This window comes from Stegostoma tigrinum, chromosome 26 (genome assembly GCF_030684315.1).
Source record: "Stegostoma tigrinum isolate sSteTig4 chromosome 26, sSteTig4.hap1, whole genome shotgun sequence".
Classification (NCBI taxonomy): domain Eukaryota; kingdom Metazoa; phylum Chordata; class Chondrichthyes; order Orectolobiformes; family Stegostomatidae; genus Stegostoma; species Stegostoma tigrinum.
Window position 1 is genome coordinate 30,439,804 of NC_081379.1, and position 25,718 is coordinate 30,465,521.

The 25,718-nt window shown below is 41.2% G+C and overlaps 1 protein-coding gene across 2 annotated transcripts; it reads right to left on the bottom strand.

Annotated features, from left to right (window-relative positions):
- Positions 1-9,295: 9,295 nt before the first annotated feature.
- lhx5 (LIM homeobox 5) lies at positions 9,296-22,554 on the bottom strand. Of its 2 annotated transcripts, XM_059655087.1 has the most exons (6): positions 22,458-22,554; positions 17,537-17,911; positions 15,488-15,711; positions 14,416-14,693; positions 13,492-13,657; positions 9,296-10,791 (listed from the first exon to the last, which is right to left on the bottom strand). In XM_059655087.1, exons 2-6 carry the CDS (start codon positions 17,704-17,706, stop codon positions 10,406-10,408), a joined length of 1,224 nt encoding a protein of 407 aa, XP_059511070.1. In that variant the 5' UTR covers positions 17,707-17,911; positions 22,458-22,554; the 3' UTR covers positions 9,296-10,405. The 2 variants fall into 2 exon arrangements, with proteins under 2 accessions (XP_059511070.1, XP_048412265.1); XM_048556308.2 differs by lacking the exon at positions 22,458-22,554 and having other exon boundaries at positions 17,537-18,060.
- Positions 22,555-25,718: the final 3,164 nt, after the last annotated feature.

Here is a 25,718-nt window from a genome sequence, read left to right on the forward strand (position 1 = left end):
ACTGTGATGCTCTGTGACCATGATAACAGAAATCCAACAACCATAACCATCTTATTTGTGCTACGTATGATTCCAGCTAGTGCACAATTCTCCCCCGATTCCCATTGACACAAGTTTTGCTAGGGCTCCTTGATGCTATACTTGATCAAATGCAGCCTTGGTGTCAAGAACAGTCCCTTTCCCCTCACATCTGGGATGCAGTTCTTCTGTTCTTGTTTGAATCAATTCTGTAATGATGTTCAGAATTGAGTGAATCTGGTGGAATCCAAACTGAGCATCAGAGAAAAAGATTATTGTTATGTAACTGTTGCACTGTGGATCATCTTTTCCATGACTTACTGATTATCAAGAGTTGACTGGTGGGACAGAAATTATTGGCTGCATTGGTTTTATCTTGTTTATTGTCCACATAATCAATTGTCTACTTTATCATTGAGAGCACACAAATCTACACTGACATGAAACTGTCCAGTAAACACTCATTAGTAGTCCAGCATTAGAGACAAAGTTGTAAGTTGAAACCACAATTCAGGTGAAAAATCAGATTTTCTGGCATTAAAAAATGCCTTAAAGGATAAACCAGCAACAACTCTAAATAAACTTTTCAAGTAGCACTCTTGCAGGTTCCTTGGTGTTTGAAAGCAAAATACTGTGGATGCTATAATCTGAAATGAACACAAAGGTTGCTGGAAAAAAAATCCCTGCAGGTCTGGCAACATCTATGAAGAAAGAAACAGAGCTTTTTCTTTTTCAAGTTCAGTCTGATTGTCTGAAGAAGACTCCCTACAAGTGCTTCCAGACCTTCTGAGTATCTCCAGCATTCTCTGTGTTCATTCTTTCAAACCTGTTACTGCTTAGATTTGCTGAGCCAACTTATCATGTGACAGTTCAGATACTGGGATAAGCCAATTCCCGAAAGGGGTCTAGAGCGTGCAGTGGACATTTCCAACGTGTGAACTGACTTCTGGTTGGGCCATATTGATTCCTGAGAGGCCAGTTTTCAGCTGTAAGATTGGGGTAGCAAAATCCAATTCAGACGACCATTTGTTAAAGCATTATCAGTCTCAAAATAAATAAAATCTTAATGGACATTGATAAATGATTGACATTTGTATATTGATCGTATTTTTCCAGTGGAACCTGGGCCGTTTATATCGATGCGATTGCCCAATCTTCAATCACACTATCTTCTAAACCTCCGAGAAGCCGGCCTGATGAAATGCGCTGGTCTGATAGGCCAGCTAAGTGATAAGACAAGGACTCGAAAGGAAATGATGTTTTTGCAACATTTTCCGATAAATGCATGGAAATAGTTCGATCATTTTTGCTCAGTGTAGACACTGCTTTTCAGCAGTTACTTGAATATCTATAAAATTTAGTTTGTGGAGTTTCTTATCTTGACGCAGTTGTGAATGCACCAAAGTTCATGTGAACAAAATGCCTTAAAATTTAAAGCGCGTTGTTGTGCATATCGGTCCTTTTAAAGAGAAAATATGGGCAAAAATGTATTAGCTCGGCATTTTTTGCTACTTTATTCTTGCAACCTAAGCTGAACTCCCGAATGGGACGTAGATAAACTCCAAGGCTCTACGTTTGTATGAGAGCAGATATCTATTTGTGGGTTTAATGCGAACATAGTTTTCACTGTGACACCAACCCCCCCTCCCCGCCCCAATCGGTATGGTATAAAGCCGTAGCGAGGGGGTCTCAACTTCTGAGTCTACTGAGCACTTTACAATCCAATGTGAAACAGAGAGGCAGCGAGAGACTCCCGTTGAAGAGACGAAGGTCATACTTAGGGGCACGGTACAGATTTTTGCGCAAGGTGAGATTCCACATCCCTCTGGTTATTTTCAGAGTTTGGAGAGTATATTTAAAAGAACCCCCCTTAGCATTTTTTCAGTTGCCAGGGAACTGTTTTACGAGAACTTTTTGTCTCCCCGACACTTAATAAGCCTTGTTTCATACTGGACAGCACTCAATAAGCTCAATAAGTTCAGTCAGATTGCTTCTTACGTCCAAGTGTTAGGCCAGGTCTCTCTGTTTTACTGTCGCTTCCATAGCACACCATAATACTTTGCAAAACGAGCAGGAGGTGGTCGGTATAGCTGCGGGATGAGGTTGTTGACAGGAGAGAAAAAGGCTCTGCCGTGTTCTCTCGTGGTGAAATTAATGCACAGAACACGGTCAGATAGAACAGCTCGCCCAGGTTCCCAGGGAAACTGCTCATTATGTTTGATCATTAAATCTCAAACCATCCCAGCACCACAATTTGATAAACGTGTGTTAGACAGAGAAAGTATCAGCAGATTTCTGGCAGCAATTTATACAGAGAGGCATGAGTAGGAAGAGGCCATTCAGGCCACCCCCGAGCCTGTTGTGCAATTAGCTCAAGGTTGAGATTTATCTCCACTTCAGATACTCACCTCCAGCAGATTCGGGGTCAGAGAGCAGTTGCATATTAAAAAGCAGTTGCATATCAAAATGCGTAAGAAGCTCAACATTTAGCATTTCCTGCGATATGCCGTATCATTGCATCCAGATATCAACAACAATAATATGCTGTGCTTCCTTTGCAGTGTTCCCTGTAACTTGTACTGATTGACGATTCAAATTAGATCAATGAGAGGCTCTTCAAAATCTGTGCTTGGGTTTTGGGCTGTGAGATTTACTCTGAAGCCTATTACTGTTGCAGTTGTTGCATGTAGACTGCAGCGGTTCAAGACGGCAGATCACCACCACTTTTCCAAGGAGCTAGGGATAGGCAATAAATTCTGGGCCACCCAGCGATGTTCACATCTCCACTACCAAATGAAAATAAGAAGTTGCACCGCACTGTGCAACGAGCTACAATCTTTACCTGAAAGTATTTTAAATGTTTTTCAAACGGTGAAATGAAGCACTTTAAAGCAAGATAGATTAGCTAAGTGCCGCCATAACTAAATCCTTCTGCTCAATATGTTGTCCGAAAGAGCACTGGATCAAAATAATAGTTTGAAAAAGAATTATGGTGGACTTGGTGGACTTGGACAACCAGAAGCTACTGTATGTGCCGATCAGAACGGCCTTCGGGTGCTGTCCGTGGTCCTGAACCGCACATGCGGTAACCTCAGGCGGGATATCTCAGGCGCCCAGAAACGTTGATACTTTAGCGAGCCGTATGGCTGACCTTGACTCTAGCATTAGCTCACTTCTAAATTTGGACTAACCAAAATATGTTGTTTGTAAAGCAATCAACAATACGTTCCCAGGAGCGTTGTTGGGGATTGTGGTACTTATACGTGTTAAATTTAGATCTATTTAAAAAAAACTGACGTGATCATACATTATATAAAATGCAAAAGCAGGAACTATGAGCAGCCATAATTTATACCCACATACTCCATACTTTTCTTATTCGTTAAAGCTTCCAGCTCTCAGATATATTTTGAATCGCCCCCTCGTCTACTTCTATAGGTTCACCCCGTTAATCTTTTAAGTTGATTGTCAAAAGGGAAAGGGCTCCAATTTTTTTTCCAAAACAGCCACTTACTGTTCATACAAATGATCTACCGTTTGTGGCGTTATGTATTACTTCATAAAAATTGGAGAATCAGCTGTTGTGTCTTAAATAATGTATGATTTAATTTATCACCATCATACGTTTTTATTAATAAACTCAGAATAAATTTGATTTCTTTTTGCACTTTCCAGTCTCATTTACAAGTTTGCATATCACATAACGGTTGTTTAAAGGGCACGCTTCCTCTATCATCTTACACCGAATTAAGCAAATAGAATGGCTCACATTATAGTTAGTGGGTCAGGTCATTTACTGGAGAAACAAAATCTTCCAAACTCTTACACATGCTAATTTATTTCAAAAACTAAAATGTGTTTTTATTATCTGGGTTGTAATTTGCTTTCATTAAACTTGTTTTTTTTTCAAGAAAAGGTGAGAATCTAGTCGTTTGACTAGATGAAGTTTCACATTATTTGGACCAAATACTACAAAGGTCAGTGAGTGACTGTAGCTGAAGTACCCCGACTGCCCGGTTATCCAACCATTAACTTTCTGAGTTAACAATTACCAGTGATTAATGGAGGTTCTTGGTACTTGCTTCACCATGAAAACCGCCATAATTACATGATTTATTATCCACATTTTTTTGTGCTGACCTGCACGAATCAAATCAATCAACATATTGCAACCAAACAAACAGGAAATACATCCATTCTTCCCACCACCACCATCCCCCCACACCTAATGAGTTGTATTTTCGCCTAAATATCTCTTCATACATATGGTTGGGCAGGGTCGCATTTAAACCTGAAAGTTTTCACGGAGCTACTTCTGCCAATAGTGGCGAGGGTTGCTAAATAGTATAGCGCAGGGAGGTGACTAATTGCTATAGCAGTTTTGAATAATAAGATATAAGAATAAGTAATGGGAGGTAGACCAATAACCCGCCCACTTTGCTCCGGCATTCAATATACATTGGTTATTCTTGAGTTTCACCTCCACTTTTCTTCCCGCGCACAATATTCCTGGATTCTCTCAGAGACGTGTCTATTACAGCTTTAAAAGTATTCAACAATGAAAAATCCACAAGCCACTGGGGTAGAGAATTCCAAAGATCGCAGCCCTTTCATTGAAGTAATTTCACCTCATCTAAACGGTCAATGGTTAGCTTTTCATCTTGAGACTGTGCTTTAGAGTTCTAACCTTTGGAAACTGTCATCTACTCTATCACAATACTGTACGTTTCAATGAGATCACCTCTCATTCTTCTTAACTCCACAGAATATAGGCCGAATATACTCAATCTTCGTCACGATCCCTCATCCCAGGGACTAATGTAGTGAACCTTCCCTGTGCCACTCAAATACCAGCCTATCCTTAAATGTGGAAATTAAAACTACACACAACGCTTGTGATGTGATTTCACCAAAACTCTGACAGCTGTTAACAAGACGTATTCGTTCCTGTATTCCAACTCCCTTGCAATAAGGACGAACATGCCATTCGCCTTCCTTATTGCTTGGCTCTATCTGCATGCTAACTTTCCATATTTCTTGTAAGAGTACCCCCAAGCGTCTTTGAAAATAAATGCAAGTTTCGCCACTTTTAAAACGAAATCCTGCTTTTCTATTGTTACAACCTCATTGAATACTTCGCACTTCTCTACATTGTGAAATATCGGATTGTAGCAAAGAGTGGGCTGAAGGGGCCTGTTCTGTGCTGTACTGTTCTATGTTCTATGTTCTATGTTCTAATATACCCCTGTAAAGAAATCAAATACGACGGCACAAGGCTCATACCAGAAACAAGGAAACTATGCTTCTTAAATCCCAAAATACCACGAGTGCCGAAAAGGGACAACCCAAGAGACTGTCTGCGTCAACACACGTTGAACTTCGCCTTCATGGCCCGCGTAAAAGTAAGGAGAAAATCTCCCATTGGTCCATTTGTTGTTAACACAAAGCGTGAACATTTTGACCCGCCATTTTATAAATTACGAACCATAACATTATGAGATAAGTTTCACTAGTTATTTAAATGCTCTATTAGGAGACAGGTATCGTCAAATCACCAATCATCTTATTCATGGTGCTTGAAAACCCAAGTGTGTGTAAAATTGCAACAATTTGTAGGTAAGTTATTGCAATGTATTTGTCTGCAAATACACACATATATAAAGCTGTCATTTTATAACTAATGAATGGGCAGGTTCACGTGAGTTTGCAAAGTGGCTTTCCCCCAAATATCTAGCAAACTCTTTATAGTAAAGACATTGAAATACTGACAGTCTATTAACTTATTGGTGGGACATCAATTTTCCCTTAAATCAACACCGTACTGTACCTTCAAATTCAACCAAGCAAACATTTCCTAGAAGGGCGGAGTTGTTTTCGTTTTCAATTTGTGATCAACCCCATATAATTTGAAGAGAAACGTCGGAAATATAATTACAGAACTCCAAGCAGGAGGGAAGATTATTTTATTTGCTGTAATTTTCCATACAGTTCTGTCCAGTGCCCAAGAGTAGGGATATTGGGGGAATTTAAAACAGCCTTTAGGCGTTACAAATGACCTTTCAGGATTTGCATTTGATTAATGCTTTGTGGTGTAACAGCTGGAACAAAAAACACAAGCGACTGCTTGACAGTGTAGGCTCAGGTGAATACCTTCTACTGTTTAAAGATATTAGCTTGCAATGCCTACTGCAATAAACTGCGTTGCCATTAATACCATCAAATACTACTGTTTTTCACGTTCGCTTTTACATTTCTACTCGAAGAAGGTATCCATTTTCAGGTACTGGGGGAAAAAAACACATCCACACAAAAGGCATCTGTGTCTCTTCTGATGAATTTTGCTGGCCAGCTACCCGGGAGATTCATTCTTGAGTAGGAACCCATAAATCAAGAGGCAGCTCCCTATTGTATGCTACATCTTATGCAAAAAGGTGTTTCCAGTCAGTGCCAAAGGCTGCAAAATCCTATTACAACTGAGGTCATTAATTATAGAAAGTCGACAAAACTGAATCCTGCTATTTTTCACCGAAAGCTTGAAAAATTATGTAGTACCTCTTCAAAACACACGCAAGCGCGCAGATAGCAGACATGCTCACGTATGTATTCGACATGCATGCCAGTGCGACCATGATACACAGACTCAGCTGTGTACAAATAAATTCGACATACACACAGCCCACAAAACAAAGGCATGCCACATTCTACATGAAGTAAAGAACAACCATGTAGACCATATTCAGTGTGCACTCGCTGACATACAGCTCATCTCACGCCCTCTCTCGCTCAAATGTGCAGACTCTCTCTCACATGAACACACACCTCTAACCTACATACACACGTACAAATCACCGTGAGGTTCGAAGAGAAGGGAAGCAATCAAAGCAGCATCAAATGTAGAATCATTTCCTTGGAACCATCTACATCACCTTGTTGATCATTTGCTGAGATTGTCGCTACAACGTGGCAGAGATACTGACAAACTGTCTTCAAATCTTGTCTCTTCAGTAAGGCACCATTTCAGCCAACACAATGGAACACAATGAAGTTTGTGTCAACACTTGTTTTAGTTTTGTCCTATAATGTTGATCGAGTGCCTATTCTGTGTTTTCAACTACCAGCGCTCCAGTTGAGCAACGGTAATACAACTTATTTTGGATTGGATTTTCATATTAGGGCACATTTCTGAATTTGAAGCGATCAGTTAGCACAATTGCCCGCCTTTAGATCAAAACGTGACCAAAACATTTTCTTTTATTGTTCTCGGACAATTCACAAATGGAACAAGCCGTGTTTTGTTGAAAACAGGTTTGCATAAATCGAGTCATTCGAGCTCAAGTGAACAGAAGATTTACTGAACTGTCCGAGAAGCTAACAGAAATCATTATACTGCCAGGGGAATACCATTACAAGGTTGGGGTTCCCTGTGTAAACTTGGGGTTAAATCCTTTGCGCGACACTTGGATAATGCACATTTAAGTCATTAGTCTTCATAAAGCTTCTCGCCTATTCCCTTTCCGTACACACCATTGGGGTTCATTTGATTGATGGCTCATTGGTGATAAACCCAACACTGTTTCAACACTCGTGCAATGAATGCAACAAATTAGAAACTGGGTTCTGAAGGAAATCAACGTGCAATATTAAATATACATCCTGTGAGGAAATATCAGTAAAATCGTTTAGGATAATGCTGACAACAAGGCGCCAGTTGGCCTCTGAACTGCATTTTTAAACAGGCCTCTTAGTCTGCTCGGCGATAACAAAATGCATACACAAGTTCATTTATATTTTTCCAGTTCTAATAAATTACCGTTTGGTTACATATAATATCTTGCAATTTTTCCTTTTGGTAAAAGATCTACAACAACACAAAAAAACTGTAACTTCTTAAAGGGCTGATAATGGGAACTGCAGATGCTGGAGAATCCAGGATAACCAAGTGTGGAGCTGGATGAACACTCCTGAGATGCTGCTTGGCCTGCTGTGTTCATCCAGCTCCACACTTTGACATCTTAAAGTTCGCTTATAATGCTCCGAGATTCATAGTAGTCTGCTCTGGGTTGACACGTTTATCTACGCTGTAGAGAACTCTTATTGGAGACCATGCTAAAAGAAAACCAATATTTCAGTCCTTCATCTATTTTTATTCTTAACTGGTGTATCAAAAATGCGGTTCAGGAGCGTGTAAAATACAGAATGAGATTTTAATGAAATTGTGTCCAATTCAGAAGAACGAGCAACGATTTAACACAATCGAATAATTTCATCCATCCTTAGAGGCTGCTGAATCATAGTGCCCAGTTAGCATATATGATATATATATATGTTCGAAGTTTTAACTACTTCTATCACAATATCATTTCAGTCAGCCATTCATTTTGTTAGTCTTCAATTTGGCTAATGGAAAATCTAACTAATTTACCTTGGAAACTGAGGCCAATTCGCATTTATTTCCTAAATGTTGGCTCTAACATCATTTTAAACGATGCATTCGAATAAAGGCAAAATACTACGGATGCTGGAGGTCTGAACGTTTAAAAATGCTGGAGAAACTCAGCAGGTCTAATAGCACCTATGGAGGGAGAAACAGCTCTGACGTTTCGAGTTCAGAGATTCTTCTTGGGAACTGTGTTTTCCCCTGCACAGATGCTGCCAGACCTGCTGAATTTTTGCAGCAGTTTCTGCACAGACTTATACATACTGGAGAAAAAAACTGTAATCATTCACGTTTAACAACCGAAAGCGATAAATTGGTTTTACGCTGGATTAATACGTGCTCGGACTCCCTTCCGTATGATAAAGTACAAAATGAGTTGGGAAGGAGATGGGTAAAGAGGACTTTATTAAGGAGTTTATATAAACTGCAAACCAATAGTTTGCAGAAAAATCCGTCTAAGGGTTTAACCAATTTTATGACTAATGTCGGCTGAGATGTCGCGCAATTTTTGTGTCCGTGGATAAAGTAAATGCTTGAGCTAGACGAGATTATTGCTGGATCTTGTAATCCAATGTGTTTATATTTAATTTTCAGCTTTAAGGGTGGCACATTATGACAGTGGAAGTCACAATCGTTCAAGCTATTATCAATTCTGCCAGTTACACTGAGGTATTCTGAATTCTCCGATTCATGGATGAGCGCACATTTGTAAGAAATCCTATTGCGCACACATACTTGTAGTTACGATAGAGAATTTCCGAAATAAAGCTTTCTATTCGCTGATTGTAAAAAAACGGATATTTATTCAAGTTTTTACTTTTTTAAACATCAATGGTGACATTTTACAGTTAAAGAAATTTAAAAAGGTGTCACGTAGGGCTCTCCGAGAGGGTGAGATGGGAACTAACTACCCAAAGCACTAAAAGTGATTGTCATCATCGATGCCAGAGTTTCTATGGAAACATGGATTGTCGGATGATGGTGGGAGGAAACTAAAACAATTGTTTATTCACATTAACAATAGAATCAGGAACTCTACTCATATCCAGTGCCTTCTTCCCACTCTCACTATGGGCCGGTGCAATGTGGCAGCTCAGACTTTCCCAACAGCACCTCTCCCAAGGGACCCTGCCCATGCCGGATATGCCGCCATCTTGGCTGCAACACATACATGCGCGGTGCTCACTTCCTCCCCTGCTTTTGAAGTCACTTGGGTTTGCATGTGGGTATGGGAGGGGCTGAGAGAGAGAAAAGGATGAGATGACTAGTGAGGTAGGGTAGGGGAGAGAGGCGACTGAGGAGAACAGTAGGGGATAGAGAGGTATGGGGCGGGAAGGGAGAAAGAAAGGTGTGGGGAAGGGTAGGAGAAAGAGGGGAGCTCGAGTAGAGGGGTAGGAGGAAGGTGGATGGGATGGAGCAGGAAGAGGGAGAGATAAAAAGGGGAGAGGAAGGGGTGAGAAGTTGGGGCGGATGAGACGGAGTGAAGGGGAAGTGAACAAAGAAAAAGGGTACAGAAGGGGGAAGAGACATAGTGGTTAAGAGTGAGAGGAGGGAGAAGGGAAGGCTTGAGGGAGGGAGGGAGGGAAGGAAGGGATGAGAGAAGGTAGCGGGTTTAGAGAAGAACAGCATTTAGGGAGACGAGTGGGTTGGTAACAGGGAAGGGGGAGTGGGATAAAAGTAGACAGAGAGGAAGAGGGAGAGGATGGATCAGAAGGGTGAGAGAAAATTGGAAAGAGAGGGACGACAGGGCTAGGGACAGAGACACGAGTGAAGGAGCGGAGGAAATGGGAACCGGGGAGAGGAGGGGAAGAAGAGAGGGGAGAGGAGATGTCCCCAGCTTTTACTGCCCCCGTGGTTGTGAGAAAGCGTTTGGAGAGAGCCGCAAGTGCAGGAAGCTGCAAGCCAGAGCCGCAGCGCTCATTGCTGTTTGGTTGAGCCGCCTCGAGTTCCTCACCAGACCGCAGTCTCATTCAGCTCCTGACTCGGATGTGAGAGCGGCCCGCTGTAGCCGCTGTTGCTGGACATGGAGAAGGGCGGGCTGGGTCCTCCGCTGAACACTTCGCCCGGGATCGGGTGCAACGGCCCAGTCATCCCGGGCTCAGGGCTTGGGGTGTCAGGGTGGGAAATCATGTCCGTGTACCTTTGGTTTTCGCTGCCACCGAGAGCAGGAGGGTGGTGGGCGGATAGCGGAGGTTCCAGAACTCCGAGTGAGGTCGCCCCAGGCCCTGAGGACTGCATATATCCTGAATCTGCCGGCGAGTGTGCTTGAGAGGACGGTGGGCCATGCGGGAAAAAGTCATAATTTGCAGTTGGGCCGTAATAGTCTCCTTGGTAATCTGCGTAGAACAAAATAAAGAGAAACGTGGTCAGCGTTGCAGGCAAAATGGAGTTCAACTCATTTCTGTTGGATTCTTCCAAAAACATTTCAATTCGCGTTATAGTAACATCACTACTCTTGAACAGTTCAGTTAAGAAACACAACAACCTTTGTTAATTTAAATGTAATAAAAAGTTGCATTCCGTTCAAAGTATTGCCAGAAGTGAAATGGAACTGGTGAGATTGAGTGCTCCCGTAAAGACTTGTTGCTTCCGGTCCATGTTGGTGAGTAGGATTTCGGGAGAGGACTGGTTTGGTGAAAGAGAGGTGTGGGGTAAGTGTGGGGTGGGAGGAGTAGGAAAAAAGTGGAGAGAGAAGGAAGGAGACGATGGGATAGAGGAGTGGCAGAAAATGTCACCCCTCGATGACAGAAAAGAGAGAGGCACGAAGGTCCTAAGGATAGGGGGAGGGGTAAATTTGATCACCTCATGCTCGTGATCTTGAACTCACGCACATGCCGCTCAGAAGCATGGCAATGGCTTCTTTGAAAACCTTAAAGACCTTCAAATTCAAGGCCATCCATTGTGAACCCCAGTCTAGAGACGATTCTTCCGTGATCTTGACAAAACGCAACATTTCTGACTTTCAGATTTACACTTGGAAGTGTAAAAAAACGTTCGAATTTGCTCTTCAGACCCAATTCACACACGGCCAGAACAAACATGATTTGCGATGTTTCTATTTATTCACGATAATTATCATTTTGAACTAAGATGTTTGTCACGTAAATCCGTTCACTGTCCCGTTACAAGAGGAGATCTTTATTTAAAAAAAGGACGGATAGTTAGAAATCGTCGAAGCAAATACGTTTATATTACCGGCAACGTTATCATTTTAGAAGGGATGATTACAATTATCGGTAAATGGCGAAAGACAGGAACTAACACGATTGACTACTTCCTGCTTAACTGATTTCCTGCACCAACCTTGTAATAAAGGCTACATCGGTTTGGCCAAGTGTTAGTTTGCGTGAAATCAGATGCGCACCTACTGTCTGTCCACGGATGTCTTGCGTCTATTTACAACGAATTCCAAACGTATCTAAACGCGTTCAGTCAGGACAGCCCAACTGCAGAACTCTGATTTCGAACCTGTTGCTGTCCCTTTGTTGGTTTGACAGCCACATTTTCTGCCATCCCGCAAAGGAAAAGAAAATAATGTCTGCTCCTGTTTTGTGTTTAGCTTTGTAGGGGTGACGATAATATTCCTGCTAACTCAAAGTAAGTCATTACTGATGTGCAAGTACAATTGGGTATAAGCTATTGCTTGTGGTATTAAGGTTTTATATGAATACAACGCGATACATTCTGCCTGTTGGATTTCTTAACACTCAGGCCGTTTAGCAATTGGAAACGAATTCTAACCTATCATTCAGTATACATGCTTTAAATATGGATTTAGAAAGGACTACACATTATTCGATTGGGCACAGCAATGGAAGCAAAGCCCGTAGAGTCGACATTTATCTCGTATTAATACTGTCGTTAGTGCTAGGTACATTCAGGGGCTCCTTATCATGTGTATATGGGTAAGAATATACTCAGATAACAATTATTATATTTAATTCGCTAAAAATGCGAAGGGTTTAATTGAGTGAAGGTGCTGCTTTACATTTGGAAGCAGAAGGCTGCAGCAAACGGCAAGGAGCAGAGTCGTGGCGCTCTGCAAGTGACCCTCCATATGCTCCAAGAGTTCGAGGTAATTGGAACAAATCCTGGGTGAATATCCGACAAAAGACTGCAGCTGTAGCTTTGTTCGCGGAAACACAAGAGAAAGTGCACGTTGAATGGGCCAGGCTTCTCTTCAAAAAGACAGCTTCATCACAATGCATTGCTTTATGGGGCGCAACTTGGCCAGCGCCGGAGCGGAATTTCTTACGGGGGTTGGGAGGCGGGATGGGGGGGGGGTGTTGGGGGTGGAGGTGGAGATTAAAGAGCTCAACAGGCTGCGATCATTCACTCAATAATACCCGTGCAGATGCCACAAAACGAGTGAGAAAGTCATAGCAACCGAGCACCTTTAGACCATTCTCGTCGTACGCGGATAGCGAGCGTACAATATCTGGAGCAATGTTCATTTCGTAAAACGGGTTGCGCAAAGGTTCCAGTGGAACATTTAGATAATAGCAAAGGGACTTCAAAGAAAAACTGTCAGCGGGGGAGGGGGTGGAGGGTGGAAGGGAGGTGATCATTACACAAATAAACGGTTCACGCAACACAAAGTGACAAACACAAATCGGAGCTACACAGTCCCTAATGGGGACTTGTAATGTAATGGGTTCTTTCTAAATGCATGAAAACTGTGGTATTTTGGAGCAAAAGACACTGAAACTCTTACGCCTTCTTCCCCTTATTGCTTTTGAGCTGAATCTAAGGAACCCCCAGCCATGAGCGTGAGCCACCCGTTGGAAAGCAGACAGACGTCTCCTTCTGCAGGCAGCCGGTTAAAAACAAGAACCTGCCCCCAGTGCTTTCTGCCGGCTTGATGGCCAAAAAAAAGGACAGGGCGTTGTGGCAAATTAATGCCGCAGAGTCCTCATTCCCGGGGACACAGATGAGGAGAGGGTGATATTGAGGAACTGGCACAAACGGCCCGCCCGGACACCGCCGCTTTGACCGCAGCCAAACTCTTTCAGAAGTTGAAATGTGGTTGAGAGTACCTCCATAATAATTGTAGGGAGCAGAGCCCATCATTTCCGATTCGTCCAGGCGCCCTCCCAGAGGACGCATGCGCCTGGGACTTCGGAAGAAAGCGTGCCGCCGTGCTCCCAGAGCACTCAACTGCTTCATCCTTCTCTCCTTGGACCTCCTGTTCTGAAACCAGACCTGCCAAAACAATGGCCCGCTCTTTAATGCAAATACAGCAAGTGCGTTGAAGAACAGCTACCTATCTAAGGGACGAAGGACAAACTCCACAAAATCACTTCGTTCCTGTGTCTCTGGTCATGAAACCGGCACCTTTCTCTCGCAACCACCCCCCCCCCTCTCAAGTGTGGAGAATATTGACATTACATGAAACGATTTAACCGCGATAGAGCCAAAATCATTTGAAAACAAAGACAAAACTTAACAATTCGCTGATGGAAATCTGATAACATAATTCAGGCCTATCCTGAAAGATTAACGTTCAGGGACAATCGATCGCACCGGGGTAGATTTTATAAAGCGCACGTCATAAATGCACTGGATAAAAGCCAAAGCGTCAGATCGGTTGTTCGTGTGCGAAAATTTCACCCCGGCATTGAGCTCTGTGCCCATAAAGTGCCCATACCCCTCCCGGTGGCGACCGGGCGCGGACCCGGCCGTCCATTAGATATTCCAGGTTTATCGTGAAGTCTTGGGGAATATATATATATTCTTATATCTGCTGTATATATAAAACCCCGTGGGATAAATGAAACGCGAAGACTTTGTGGATTAAATGTACTTCCTTGTGAGCCACATTGTCAACTCGAATATATCTGACTGATAATGCTTGTACCTTTGCTAAAACATATGAGGCGTGCACTTTCTGAGCGCAGTGGATGAGGCTGAAAGCGCTCCTCAGTTGCAGACCAACCGGGGTAACAAGGAGGTGACGGTACCTGAATAACCCGCATGTTGAGGCCTGTTTCCTGAGCCAGCTGCTCCCGTATATGTCGGGTGGGCTTCGGGGTAGCGGCGAAAGCGGCCTTTAACGTTTCTAACTGCTTGGCTTTAATCGTGGTCCGGGGTCCTCTCCGCTTGGTGCCCATACTCTGCTCTTCGTTCTCGTTGTTCTGGGTCTCTTTGTCTGATGAGGTCGAGTTGTCCGTCTCCTTTGTATCGTCTAAATTCTGATCCTGGATATCAGGCGATAAACTCCGATCGGTGCACGAAGAGACTGAAAGACAGCAACAGCTTTTATTAACCTGTCAGAAGCAGACTTTCTTGAAAGCTGCCGGTGACATTCCTCCAACAGGAGCAGGGCAAACTACAGAATGTAGCCAAGTGTTAGCCTAGAACAGGCGACTTTCCAACAACCACGATGTAATTTTCCAAGTAATTAACTAAACTGGGAATATATTTCCAACAAGATGGACACAGGCAGACTTTCCTGAAACACGTGTTTATTGTTTTCATTTTGTTTCAGTTTCCCAGGCTTGTTTTAAGAAAAAAACTTAATTTCATTCTTAACGCAATACTATCTGAGTATTTTCATAGAAAGCTGTCGTAATTTCATAGGGATTCGAACTTCCGGGAAATGACACAGTGTTTGTACAATTTTAGCGGCCTTACGTTTGATTTTAAACGCCACCCAAATCCAAATGCAACTCTTGTGGGGGGGGGGGGGGGGGGGGGCGGTATTTTCCTGAGGCACCACGTCCCAAAGTGGTCAATTATTTCAAAGTCTTGTAAGTACATTTTTAGGCATCAAGCACGCGGTGTGTGGTCAAAGTAAATAAACTTTTTAAATTGTCTCATTCGAAAAGAGGCGATTAAGATTGCAGAAGGTTCCCCGTCACACGGGAAGAAAGAGTGGGACGGGGGTGATCTTAAAGTAGCTGCTCCTCATGAGATAGTGGCGGGGCGGGGCGGGGTGAGTGGTGGGAGTTAGGGGGAAGAATAATATATTATAAAAGAACTTGCCTTCTGTAAGCAGTAACATTAGATGTTGATCAAAGTCCAGTCCCTTACCTGAATTTAAGTTGGTATCTTTTAAACTGCAGGTGTTCAAATAGTCTTCCTTGCACACGAATTTGTTTTCATCGATTATATACAGTTCCTCTCCAGTTGACAGTTGTTTATTACAAACCATACAAGTGAAGCAGTTTAAGTGAAACACTTTATTTCTTGCTTTTCTTACGAGGTCACTGGGTGAGATGCCTTGACAACATCCCGCACATTTCGTACCGAACCGCCTGTAAACAGAAATGGGCGCCATGTAAATATATTTCACCTCCATAATTAAGTAAGCCTTTACCATCTCACAGAAGAAAAATGATGTAATTCAGGCAGTCACGAGGATTTAATCATTGCAAGCATTTCTGCGAACTGACAGTGCAGCCTCGCTTTTCGGAAGCGAACCAGATAACTTCAGCGACGTTCCTTCTGTAATGAATACGAGTTTCAGGAAGAATCAAAGGAAGATCGCATTTGCATTCAAATCGTGGTCGCTCGCACCTCATAGTTTAGTGCTTGTTGTGAAAATATCCTGTCCTTTTTAAAGAACAAAACAAAAACAATTTAAACGTTGAACAGATTTTTTAAAACCGTTATAATTGGTATAGAACGGAAATTCGGCAAACAGCCATGAGTGAGAATAAATCTTGAAATAGTTCATATTAGTAAATGAAGTTAGAACCTCAAAAGCCCTGTGGCCCTAGAGGTGAACCCAGTGGGTTTCACCAGAGCGCTGCAGTATACATTGATGCATGCACCACACTCACGGAGGAAGTTGTGTGAAGACACTTGTGGACTTAATATCTTACTTGGGCGAAAGTTTTCTTTTATTCGATTTTAACTGTTTGAAATCACAGTTTCAAGGTCAGAAACACTGCGGGGTGGGGGCTGATGTTGGTTAGGAGAGGTCAGCAGCCTCCATTCTGTATTTCCCGGAGGCCGGAACACCCCAAGTCATGTTATGGTCCGGGACCATCCCCATGATGATCTCCCCATCCAAAGCCTACATTTCGGCTCATTTTAGTGACATTGATTTAGTTAAATAATTAGAGATCATAAGTCAGCTTTGTTTTATCCTCGAGGTGTAATTGGTTCATTTGCAGTTTAACGGAATCATTAAATACTTTTAAAGCGTTGTTGTTTAGGAACCTTCAACGAATCGTTGTTTGCAATGAGGTTATGGAGAGGAAGGTTCTAATTCCCCTATCTACATACAAGTCGGTTAGGGCCTGTGGTTATCATACACCTGGAGTTTATACTTGCATAAAACAAATAACAAGCGTTTATGTTATGCCATCTTTCCCTCAAAAGTAAGACCATAATGTCGAACATTTGAACTACAATCTGTTGGAGCTCCTTGAAACCCTTAAAGTTGCCTAAGTGTCGACATGCACCACTGCAGGTCACACACTGCAGCCTACCATTTAGCTGAAGGCCTCGTTTCAATACCCTTCATGCTCACTGTGGGTTTTGGAAGGTGCACGGAACGTTGAGTAGACCCGGAAACAATTAGCTCCACTGAGAGCATGAACCGTCAGGCTGGCTGGGAATAAGCGTTACGGATGTTTGATTAAACAGAGTGACATCGCTGATTTCTCTATCGCATTCCCGGGTAAGAGCAATTTGGATTGCTGTGTTGAGCAACCAAGTCCATTAAGCAAGTTTTGTGGCCCCAATTAAGCTCTGTGTAGGCCTGCACTAGGATCAATGTCAAACTGTGTTCCCTTGACTTTTTTTTGCTTGTTATTATTTAATTATGAATTTCTTGATTATGTTGTAAGATTTTACTTAAACTCCGCCCGGCAATCGCGTGTGTGTATGTGCATGTGTATGTGTATGTATGGATGTGTGTGTGTGTGTGTGTATGTGTGGATATGTGTGTGTGTATGTATGGATGTGTGTGTGTGTGTGTGTGTGTGTATGTATGTGTGTGTGAATAGATGAAACACTAACTGGGGGCAGTCTTCAAATGTCTATTGAGCTTCAGATTCAAATTACATGGAGTCAATAGTTAACAGGGATCCTTGCCGCTTTAAACCGAGCACGGAACTTCATCGAACTCACCTGAAGAAATCATTTTTACAGTAAAGCTTCCCTTCTCTTGAAAAGCATTTTTCAGTCAAGTTGCACTTGCATTCACAACATTGGACGCACTTGATGTGCCACGCTCTGTCCAGCACGTTTAGGAGGAACCTGTCTAAAATAGGCCTCTCACAACCTGCGCAGTGCACCATCGTGCTTTGCTTCAGGAACACAATCTTGCCTTTTCCTTTGGAAAAAAAACGTTACTTCGAGTGACTGCAGCTTGCACTTCAAAAATCCAGTTGCTCCGTTCAAGTTCCTCTTGTCAGATTCGCCGCTGCTGCGTTATCCCTTCCGTTGAAGCTGCGCACTTTGGGTGCGATTGCGTTTTCTTTTTCTCCCTGAAGTTTGAAGGAGCTGGAAAATGCAAAATAATCCTCTTTTAATCTCGGATGCGCCTGCTAGCAGCTCATCCTGCTTCTTGAAGCTATCCTTACACATTCAGCAATCAACTCAAAATCATCCTAGCTGGGCTGGAATGGGACTTTTCTCGGGCGCTCATGCTGTCTCCATCATCTTTGTGTACGAAGCTGTAATTCGCGCATCCTTATTCAGATTTGGTGACGTTTGCCGCCACGTACGGGACATACTGCCCAATCAGAGACACGCTACCATAGAAACGCTTAATTTATAGCATATCTAAATTGAATGCAACGTTGTGTCCGCACAGAGGAAAACAGCCCATTACCTTTGGGTGATAGGTTTACTCGGTGCCTCATACCTTAACTAAGAATGTCCTCCTATTCCCCTCTTTTTGGTATGAAGACTATTTTTTTCTTTTGTCCAAGTAAAAGACGTGGGTTTTGGTAAGTTAACATCTTCTAGGTCGGGTCACCTTTATGGACTGCGCTAATCTTTCCCAGAAACAGCTTCAGAAACTAGGTACCCAAATAAAGCCAAACAATAGATAAAGGTGTCTTTGCATAAGTCTAAAGCTCAGAATCCGTGCTGTTAGAGGCGATATCCAGAATTTAGATGCTGACTACAGTAACCGTTGAGTCTAGCTGTCGCCTGGGGAAGGATGTCTCTGTCGTTTTCTTTGTAAAGGCAACGTTATCTGATTGGTAGTAATGGTTATAAATTGCAAGAAGGATTAAATGGAATGTATTTTGTCGTAGACTGCTGATTGAAGTATGTATCTTTTTTTTAAAAAAATGTCCAAATGTTAGGACCTCTTAAAACTTTTTTGAGCGATTGTTTTCGATTGTGTCCAATCGACAGCACGACTCACAATCCAACAAGATTAAGAAACGAATTATACGCTTTTCCTCATAGGATGTTGTATTAGTTTTGTTAATTGCTAAATAAAATCAAAAACAAAAATAGAAGCAGCAGGTTTGCGTGTTATTTTTACAAGCCGACATCATTTCTGGAAAGCACATATGTCTGCCTTATTAATCTGCATCTTAGCGATTTGGACGCAGTAACGTACCAAGCTGTATGGCTCATTTTTGGTGAGAGCAGATATCCTTACCTGCTATCTTGTAGGGTAATCAGAAAGATATACAGGGTGGATTAACTTTGTAGATTTAAGTTCACAGTTAAAAAGGTGGGCTGACAAGTGCCTGACAAAGCAACTGCTAATGGGAACAGAATGAAGCTGTTTAATTAGTCATTTCATTTTTTATCTTGGTTTTATCACCTTTACAGCATAACAAACTGAACATGTTGTATTTACTCACAGTTACATATTTTACCCATCCTTCCATAGTTTCTTACTGTTTATGCTGTAAAATCTCTGATTTAAAATCAGAAATCTGAGGTAAAGTATACATTGGCACCGTGGGGTTATTAAGTAATTAACAGCTTAGGCACTTAAGGTGTTGATATACCATCTGAAACTTGATCTGTTGCACTTTCTGAAGTTGAATTTTGGTAGCTGAAAGTGAACAAACTCTTGGGCGAACAAAGGGACAATGAGGAAAAACTTTGGAAATCACCGATTGAAAAGCGTCACCCAACATTGCAACTTTAGATTATAATACAATAATTTGGTTTTAAACACGTAGTTCGTTTTGGCGCAACGATGATACTAAGAAATCAAACATAACGTGTGATATAGAATTGGCGCATGCATGTACACGTTCATTAGGTCAGTATCCGTCATAGTATTTCCCATGTTACATGATAGCTATAGCAGTTTATATTGTATTTAGTGCGGACATATATTCGATCCATCCATCGGTGGCCGGTTGCTTTCTGTTGGTTACAGCACGTTACACCTGATTACTGATAAATACACGCAATTCGCATTTACTTAGCGTAATGCGCAGATGCCATAATCGCCACTGTGCATGTTCAAATGAGCATGGATCAGGCCGTTTAATCACGATTCAAAACAAAACATTCACGCCAGTGCACAAAATGTTCTCATTACGCATATGTTGTGCTCCGTAATTCACCGATTTATCGTGGACTAGGTAACTGTGTCTGAGGAAGGCAACTCCGTGTGCAGACATTAGCCTGCTGTGGGGAAGTCGTCCCAAATATATGTACGTTGTATAAAAAAAAGCTTTGCATTCCTTTTTTGAGACGCCTAGAAATGTTATACTTGCAAATAATGGCAGCAGGTTTCTTATTTGTGCATTTCATTTGGACAACAGTGTCAGACAGATAGAGAATCACTTCATTGTTAATTTTAGTGCATAAGGAGGCGCAATAATTGAAAAATATTCTCGATTGCCTATTTCCTGGCAGCGATCGAAGGGAAGAACTGGTGAGGTTTTGTTTCGAAATTGGCATGAATATTTATTTAAGAGGCACACACACAAAAAAGAGACAAAGCTTTCTAAGCACAAATTATCTCCATAATATAACTAAAGACAATTTTATGCTTATGTTCCCAACGTTCAACAAACTGTTCCGTTTTCATTCGTGTTAATTCATGTGTAGTGGGAAGTGATTATTTAGACATGGAACCCCAAGTCGTTTCAAATCTGCAGTGTAATGAACTCGAGGTCACGTTTCTGTGACGTTTCATAAAAGAACAAAAGTCTGAAAAGGGTTAGTTTAGCTGGCAGGATCAGAGCGCGACATACATGTGCAATTTGCAAAACAGACTCAGATCTTTTCGAGTCTTTGTCGGTGGAAGCATTATGAAGTTATTTTTGAGAACGAGCACTCAGTTCTAACATCTCTTTTTTTTGGCCCGGGCAATTGTGTTTGTGAAAGTCTTTTTATTTCGTTGACACAAAAGAGCAGAGATGCCGTGTAACAATTCCGGTATTAACTGTTTGTACATTGGAGGAGTAATCTGATACCCCATAAAAGAACATCGCCTGGTCACACACCATCCGGTTTGCATTCCAAATATATGAGATATACTGAATATTTCCGAACTGTAGCGGAGTAAAATAACATCAAAATGAATGGTATCCATTATTGAAATAAAGTCGTTGCCTCTCCGTCCCTATTAATAACGAGCAACGCCTGGCTGAGCAACTCAAGGACAGCTCGTTACATCCCCAAGAACGATTTTAATACGTTCTGATCCCTTACTATACAATCCTAATGGAACGATTTAATTCCTGCTTAGGTAAATCGTTCTGCCCCGTACCCAATGTTGTGAGCTTTGCAAACCTTTCAATAACACCGACATCAAGCTTTATGTCTTCTTTTGTAGATTCCGTATGGTAAAAATGTGTTGAATAATTAGATAAATAATGATGGGTAATGGACGGAAATGCCATGCAGCCCTATTTTTGAAGCAGCGCTCTTTTGTAATTATCATTACAATAGGAGTGGGCAAATGATTAGAAATCAATAAACCCAATGCCCATTGTATAATTGTCTCCAGATTGCAGAAGACTTGGGCTTAGGTCTACAGGTAAAATATTTGGACATGGTGTGTATTATGAAAGGCAAAACATTTGTGGAAAGATTTTATTAAAATCGACGTATAGCCTAAGTGTGTAATTCTAATTCTTAAAGAAACATTAACAAAAACTGCGCAGGCAACGCGATTAGGAGAAGTTATTTTGCTCTGTGTGTGCAATTTTAAAGTTAAACAAACCCAGCATGGCCCTTGTAAATCGTCTAGGCTTTTATAAGTGACTGCTTTACAAATGATAAATTTAAATAGTTCTCAGCATTCATTACCACTGCTTTGATATCAGCGAAGCGTAAAAAATTGCATATAGTGCACTTGCACGGCTGCTTCATCCAAGAACTGAGGACAATCGACATTTGAATCCCTCACCGAGCGGAGAAAACACTACCACTGAATTAAAATCGTAAGTTGCATCGTTTGAGAATGTATCTATGAAGTGAGTTTATTTCCCCCAACACCAAAATCAGTAGTTATCGTACTGTTAGAATTTTTTCTAAAATGCAATTCCCTTAAGTAATTTTATAATAAACAGATCAATTCTTCTGGGAGAGCTCTGACTCCTTTAAAACATATAACGTTTATTTTTATGTGGTCAGATATAATTAGCTCGTCCCACTTTGCGGTAGGAACGTCAGTTTACCCAGAAATCTTTTCACTCACAAAACAAGGGAGAAACAATCAGTCATGTATATTAAAATCAATCAATTACTTGTCTCATTAAGAAAGCATGAGAAAGAAAAACAGAGGCACTGTGAGCGTGTGCACTCATATTGCAGAGCAGAACTGAAAAGGATTTTTCAGTATTCCCTAATGATGTGACTGGAAAACAACATAAGGTAATATGCGCAGATTTTAAGTAACATTGCTTTGGGGAGGGGGGGCGCGGACTGGAAGGAAATTATTTAAATTAAAGACGATCATAAAAGATATCGATTATTTCATATGCCCTTTTTTTCATTTAATCTCTGAGAAAATTGCAGAGTAGGTCCGTATGCAGGTATTAAACTCTTTGAATGGCATTAACGGTTACGCATTTCAGACGTGTTTTCAGCGGTAATAGAAACTTGTGTTTACCTGGTATTCTGGATTTGCTGTAAATGAAGGTGATACCGCGTTACTGCCCCGTTTACTATTGTTCAGAAGGTGTTGAGAAACGCTGAAGCGCACCACTACACTGGCTGGTACCCGCTCAGAGCTTACTGCGATCGAAGTCAAGTGCAGGAGCTGCTCGCCTCGGGCAAGCAGAACAGACTCAGATGGTATCAGAAGAATTTGCTTCCAGGGATTACAAGAGAAAAATCTCCTTTTGTATCAGTTCAGATGCCATTTTGAAAGCTTTTCCCAGTAGTTTCTTAACAGCAATTCGTTGTTTTTACATTTTAATTTTTGGAACGCATCTAGTGATATACAGGGAACAGCTCCGACAACAATTAATCATTCTTTTGGTCGAATAAATTTCGCGTGGAAACGCTCACGGAGTGCTGCGCGCTTGATACATATTTGGTCTTTTATTAAAAGTTTTGGCACCTCAAAAGCAGCACCCCTTTGATTTACAGCCAGAGAGCAGTCTCGAACTAGAGTTAAAAAGGGGACTGTTTTCTAGGGTTCGTGTTTTTACATATGCCCCGCCTTTCAAAAACCGATGCCTTGAACCTTGCTGAAAAAATGCTTTGATAATTGACTTTCTTTCACAGACTATCTTCATCTTAAAGTTTACCAGGAGTTTGGATTGGACCTCAGGAGATTCCGCAGTATGTCAAGCGATGCAAATACCTGCTGGTTTTATGACCTAAACGTAAAGGATTGAATTTAATCTCGATGACCTTTCCTTACATACTCAACATCAGTCTCCCAGTTATACAGTCATCTTAGTCACTTGGTATAAGTAATAAACAGACTTTGAAAAGTCAGAGAAAATACTGAGCTGCTATTGCACATTGAAAGAGCCCTCCTTGATGGTTAATGCGAGGCCTACGATTCAATTGGACGAATGTTACTTGCTTAAAACAACAAACTACTTCGAAACAAAAGTGAAACTATTCGGAAATTTGAATTATTTTATTGGGATGCAAATATTTTTAAAAATTGACGAACACCAACTTTATTAAGAGAAATTTATGATTGCGCTTTGCTGACACGCTCCAGTTTACGGTTAATCAAACATATCAGGAATGAACCTGAAATTAGCTTTAAGATGGTGTGGGTGGGGGAGGTGGGGGTACGGAAAAGGCACGTAAGGCGAGCAACTGTGAAAACTTGAAGATGTATCTTTATCCTGAATGGTATTTCTAAACGTTTGCTCGTGCTCGTCTTATTCATTCTCCTTTTCCGCTCGAATTCAGGTAAAAGTGTTATGAAATGTGAATAAAAAGGTAACCAAGAGTGTAGTAGCAGACATCTTCCAAATGTATGCATCATGCCAGTGCGAGGCAACAAGCCCCGTGGAAAGGAAATCCTCCGTTTTGTTTTCAGCCAATTGCACTATAGCTTTCAAATGTTTCTGAAAGAAGAAAAGGTCATTATCTTCCGTTGAATAAGGATGAGACATATAAATGCCATCTGTTTTAACATGCATGGAACATTTCTTTTAACTGATTATGCAGGAATAGAGAACAGGCGATGGAGATTTGAATATTGCAGCGGCTCTAGGGTTTTTGCTTAATTATTCATATGAAAAAAACTATATGCTCGCATTTAAATATATCGAGATTTATTTCTAAGAGAAAGCGCTTTATTGTAAATCTCGACCGTCATTCAAATAAACAGACCTGTAGGTCGCTTCGTTCTAAGCTGGTATATGAAGATTATTTATTAAGCTCGACACAACACGATTCATTCCTTGCCTTCAGGAACTGTCAAATTAACCGTTTAACTGTCAAATATAAAAGAACTCTTGTGAGAATGCTTATGAAGATTTTTAAAAAGTCACTTGTTATGTAAATACTCGTACAAGAGCTAAAAGTAGAGATGTTCTTCCTTTAGAGGGAGGAGGGGAGTTTACATGAGGCTAATTGTTATCATTATTACAACGATGCACCGAATGACTTTTCTTTAGCAAAGAATTGTCAGTCAGGACAAAACAGCAAATGGGCATATTTCACAGAAAGTTGTGGACCATTTGTCAAAGTCTTTATCTCTCTCCTTTTGTCCCTATTTGTTGAAGAACTGGAACTATTTTACTGAAAGATCCAGTTTATTGGTGCAGCTACCTAGCGTAATGGGGAATCCCCAACAGGGAATTTAGCATGTCATCTCCACTATAGTACTTTTTTAAAAAAATGAACACGTCAAATTAGGTAGAGGCTGGAGTGAGAAGTGCATCAGGCTATATAAATCCCATATGTGTTGAGTTAGTTTGTGCCAAAATATGGCTGGTTGGCTCTAACTGTTTACCATGAATCAGTTTACTATAGTGGAGTATTAAGGTAGAAATGATTGAGGCGTATAAAGTAACCTTTCAGAATAGGGTCTATTTCTCAAATCGTTCAGCGAACAAGTACATTATTGTCTGATCAATAATTACTTGTCAATTGCTTCATTCCGGGCACCATAAAGGCCAATGGAAACAGCTCGAGTCCTTTATAAACAAAAGTAGAATATAGAGACATCGGGACTGGTAACAGTTGAATGTTAAGATTATTTTTGGAGAGAGGACTTCATAACTCAAAAGTAACAAAGTGAGTTATAAAGATTTGTTTCACCCATCCATGAAAGAACTTCATAGACATAGACTCGGATTCAAGTAACACCGATAGGGGACATTTGTACAGATACTTGCTCTGTTTAGTTTATAAAAATATGTGAAAGTTATGATGTAAGAAGAGCATTTGAAACAAAATAAGCTGTGGTTGGGAACACAGGATGATATTAGAGCATTTCATTTAGATTCAGATTTATCTAGTATTGTCACTTGTATCTAGTACAGTGATAAGTGTACAATGTCGCCATGCTCCAGTTACCATAATATCTAAAGTAATATTAGCGGACAGACCACTATTCCGAGTTGGAGCAGAATAAAGCAACTGTATGCATCTAAAATCCCTTATCTGTTCATATGCAAATTTAGTCCTTAACATCATATTTGAAATTCTTGATTGAATAGAGTTTCTTTCAAATTAGAATTTTAAAAATACAAGTGAAATTTTCAATCTTCTGCAAGTTTCGCACTTTATCTTTTAACAAAAGCGTGCTTAACGCCCTTTATACTTCCATCTCAACTGTAGGATGAAACGAGATGAAAATAGTTTTAGGAGTTGGAATCCTTCACAATAACAACATTTGGTTATTGAAGGGAAACAGAAATTTCTGGAAGCACTCAGTTGGTTGGGAAATAGG

Excerpts from the sequence above, each read along its gene's own strand:
- lhx5 (XM_059655087.1), bottom strand. The coding sequence starts at position 17,706 with ATGGTGCACTGCGCAGGTTGTGAGAGGCCTATTTTAGACAGGTTCCTC. Across the intron at positions 14,694-15,487 it reads AGATACCAACTTAAATTCAG|TCTCTTCGTGCACCGATCGG; the intron begins GTAAGGGACTGG and ends GCTGTCTTTCAG. Across the intron at positions 10,792-13,491 it reads TCCCTACAATTATTATGGAG|ATTACCAAGGAGACTATTAC; the intron begins GTACTCTCAACC and ends TGTTCTACGCAG.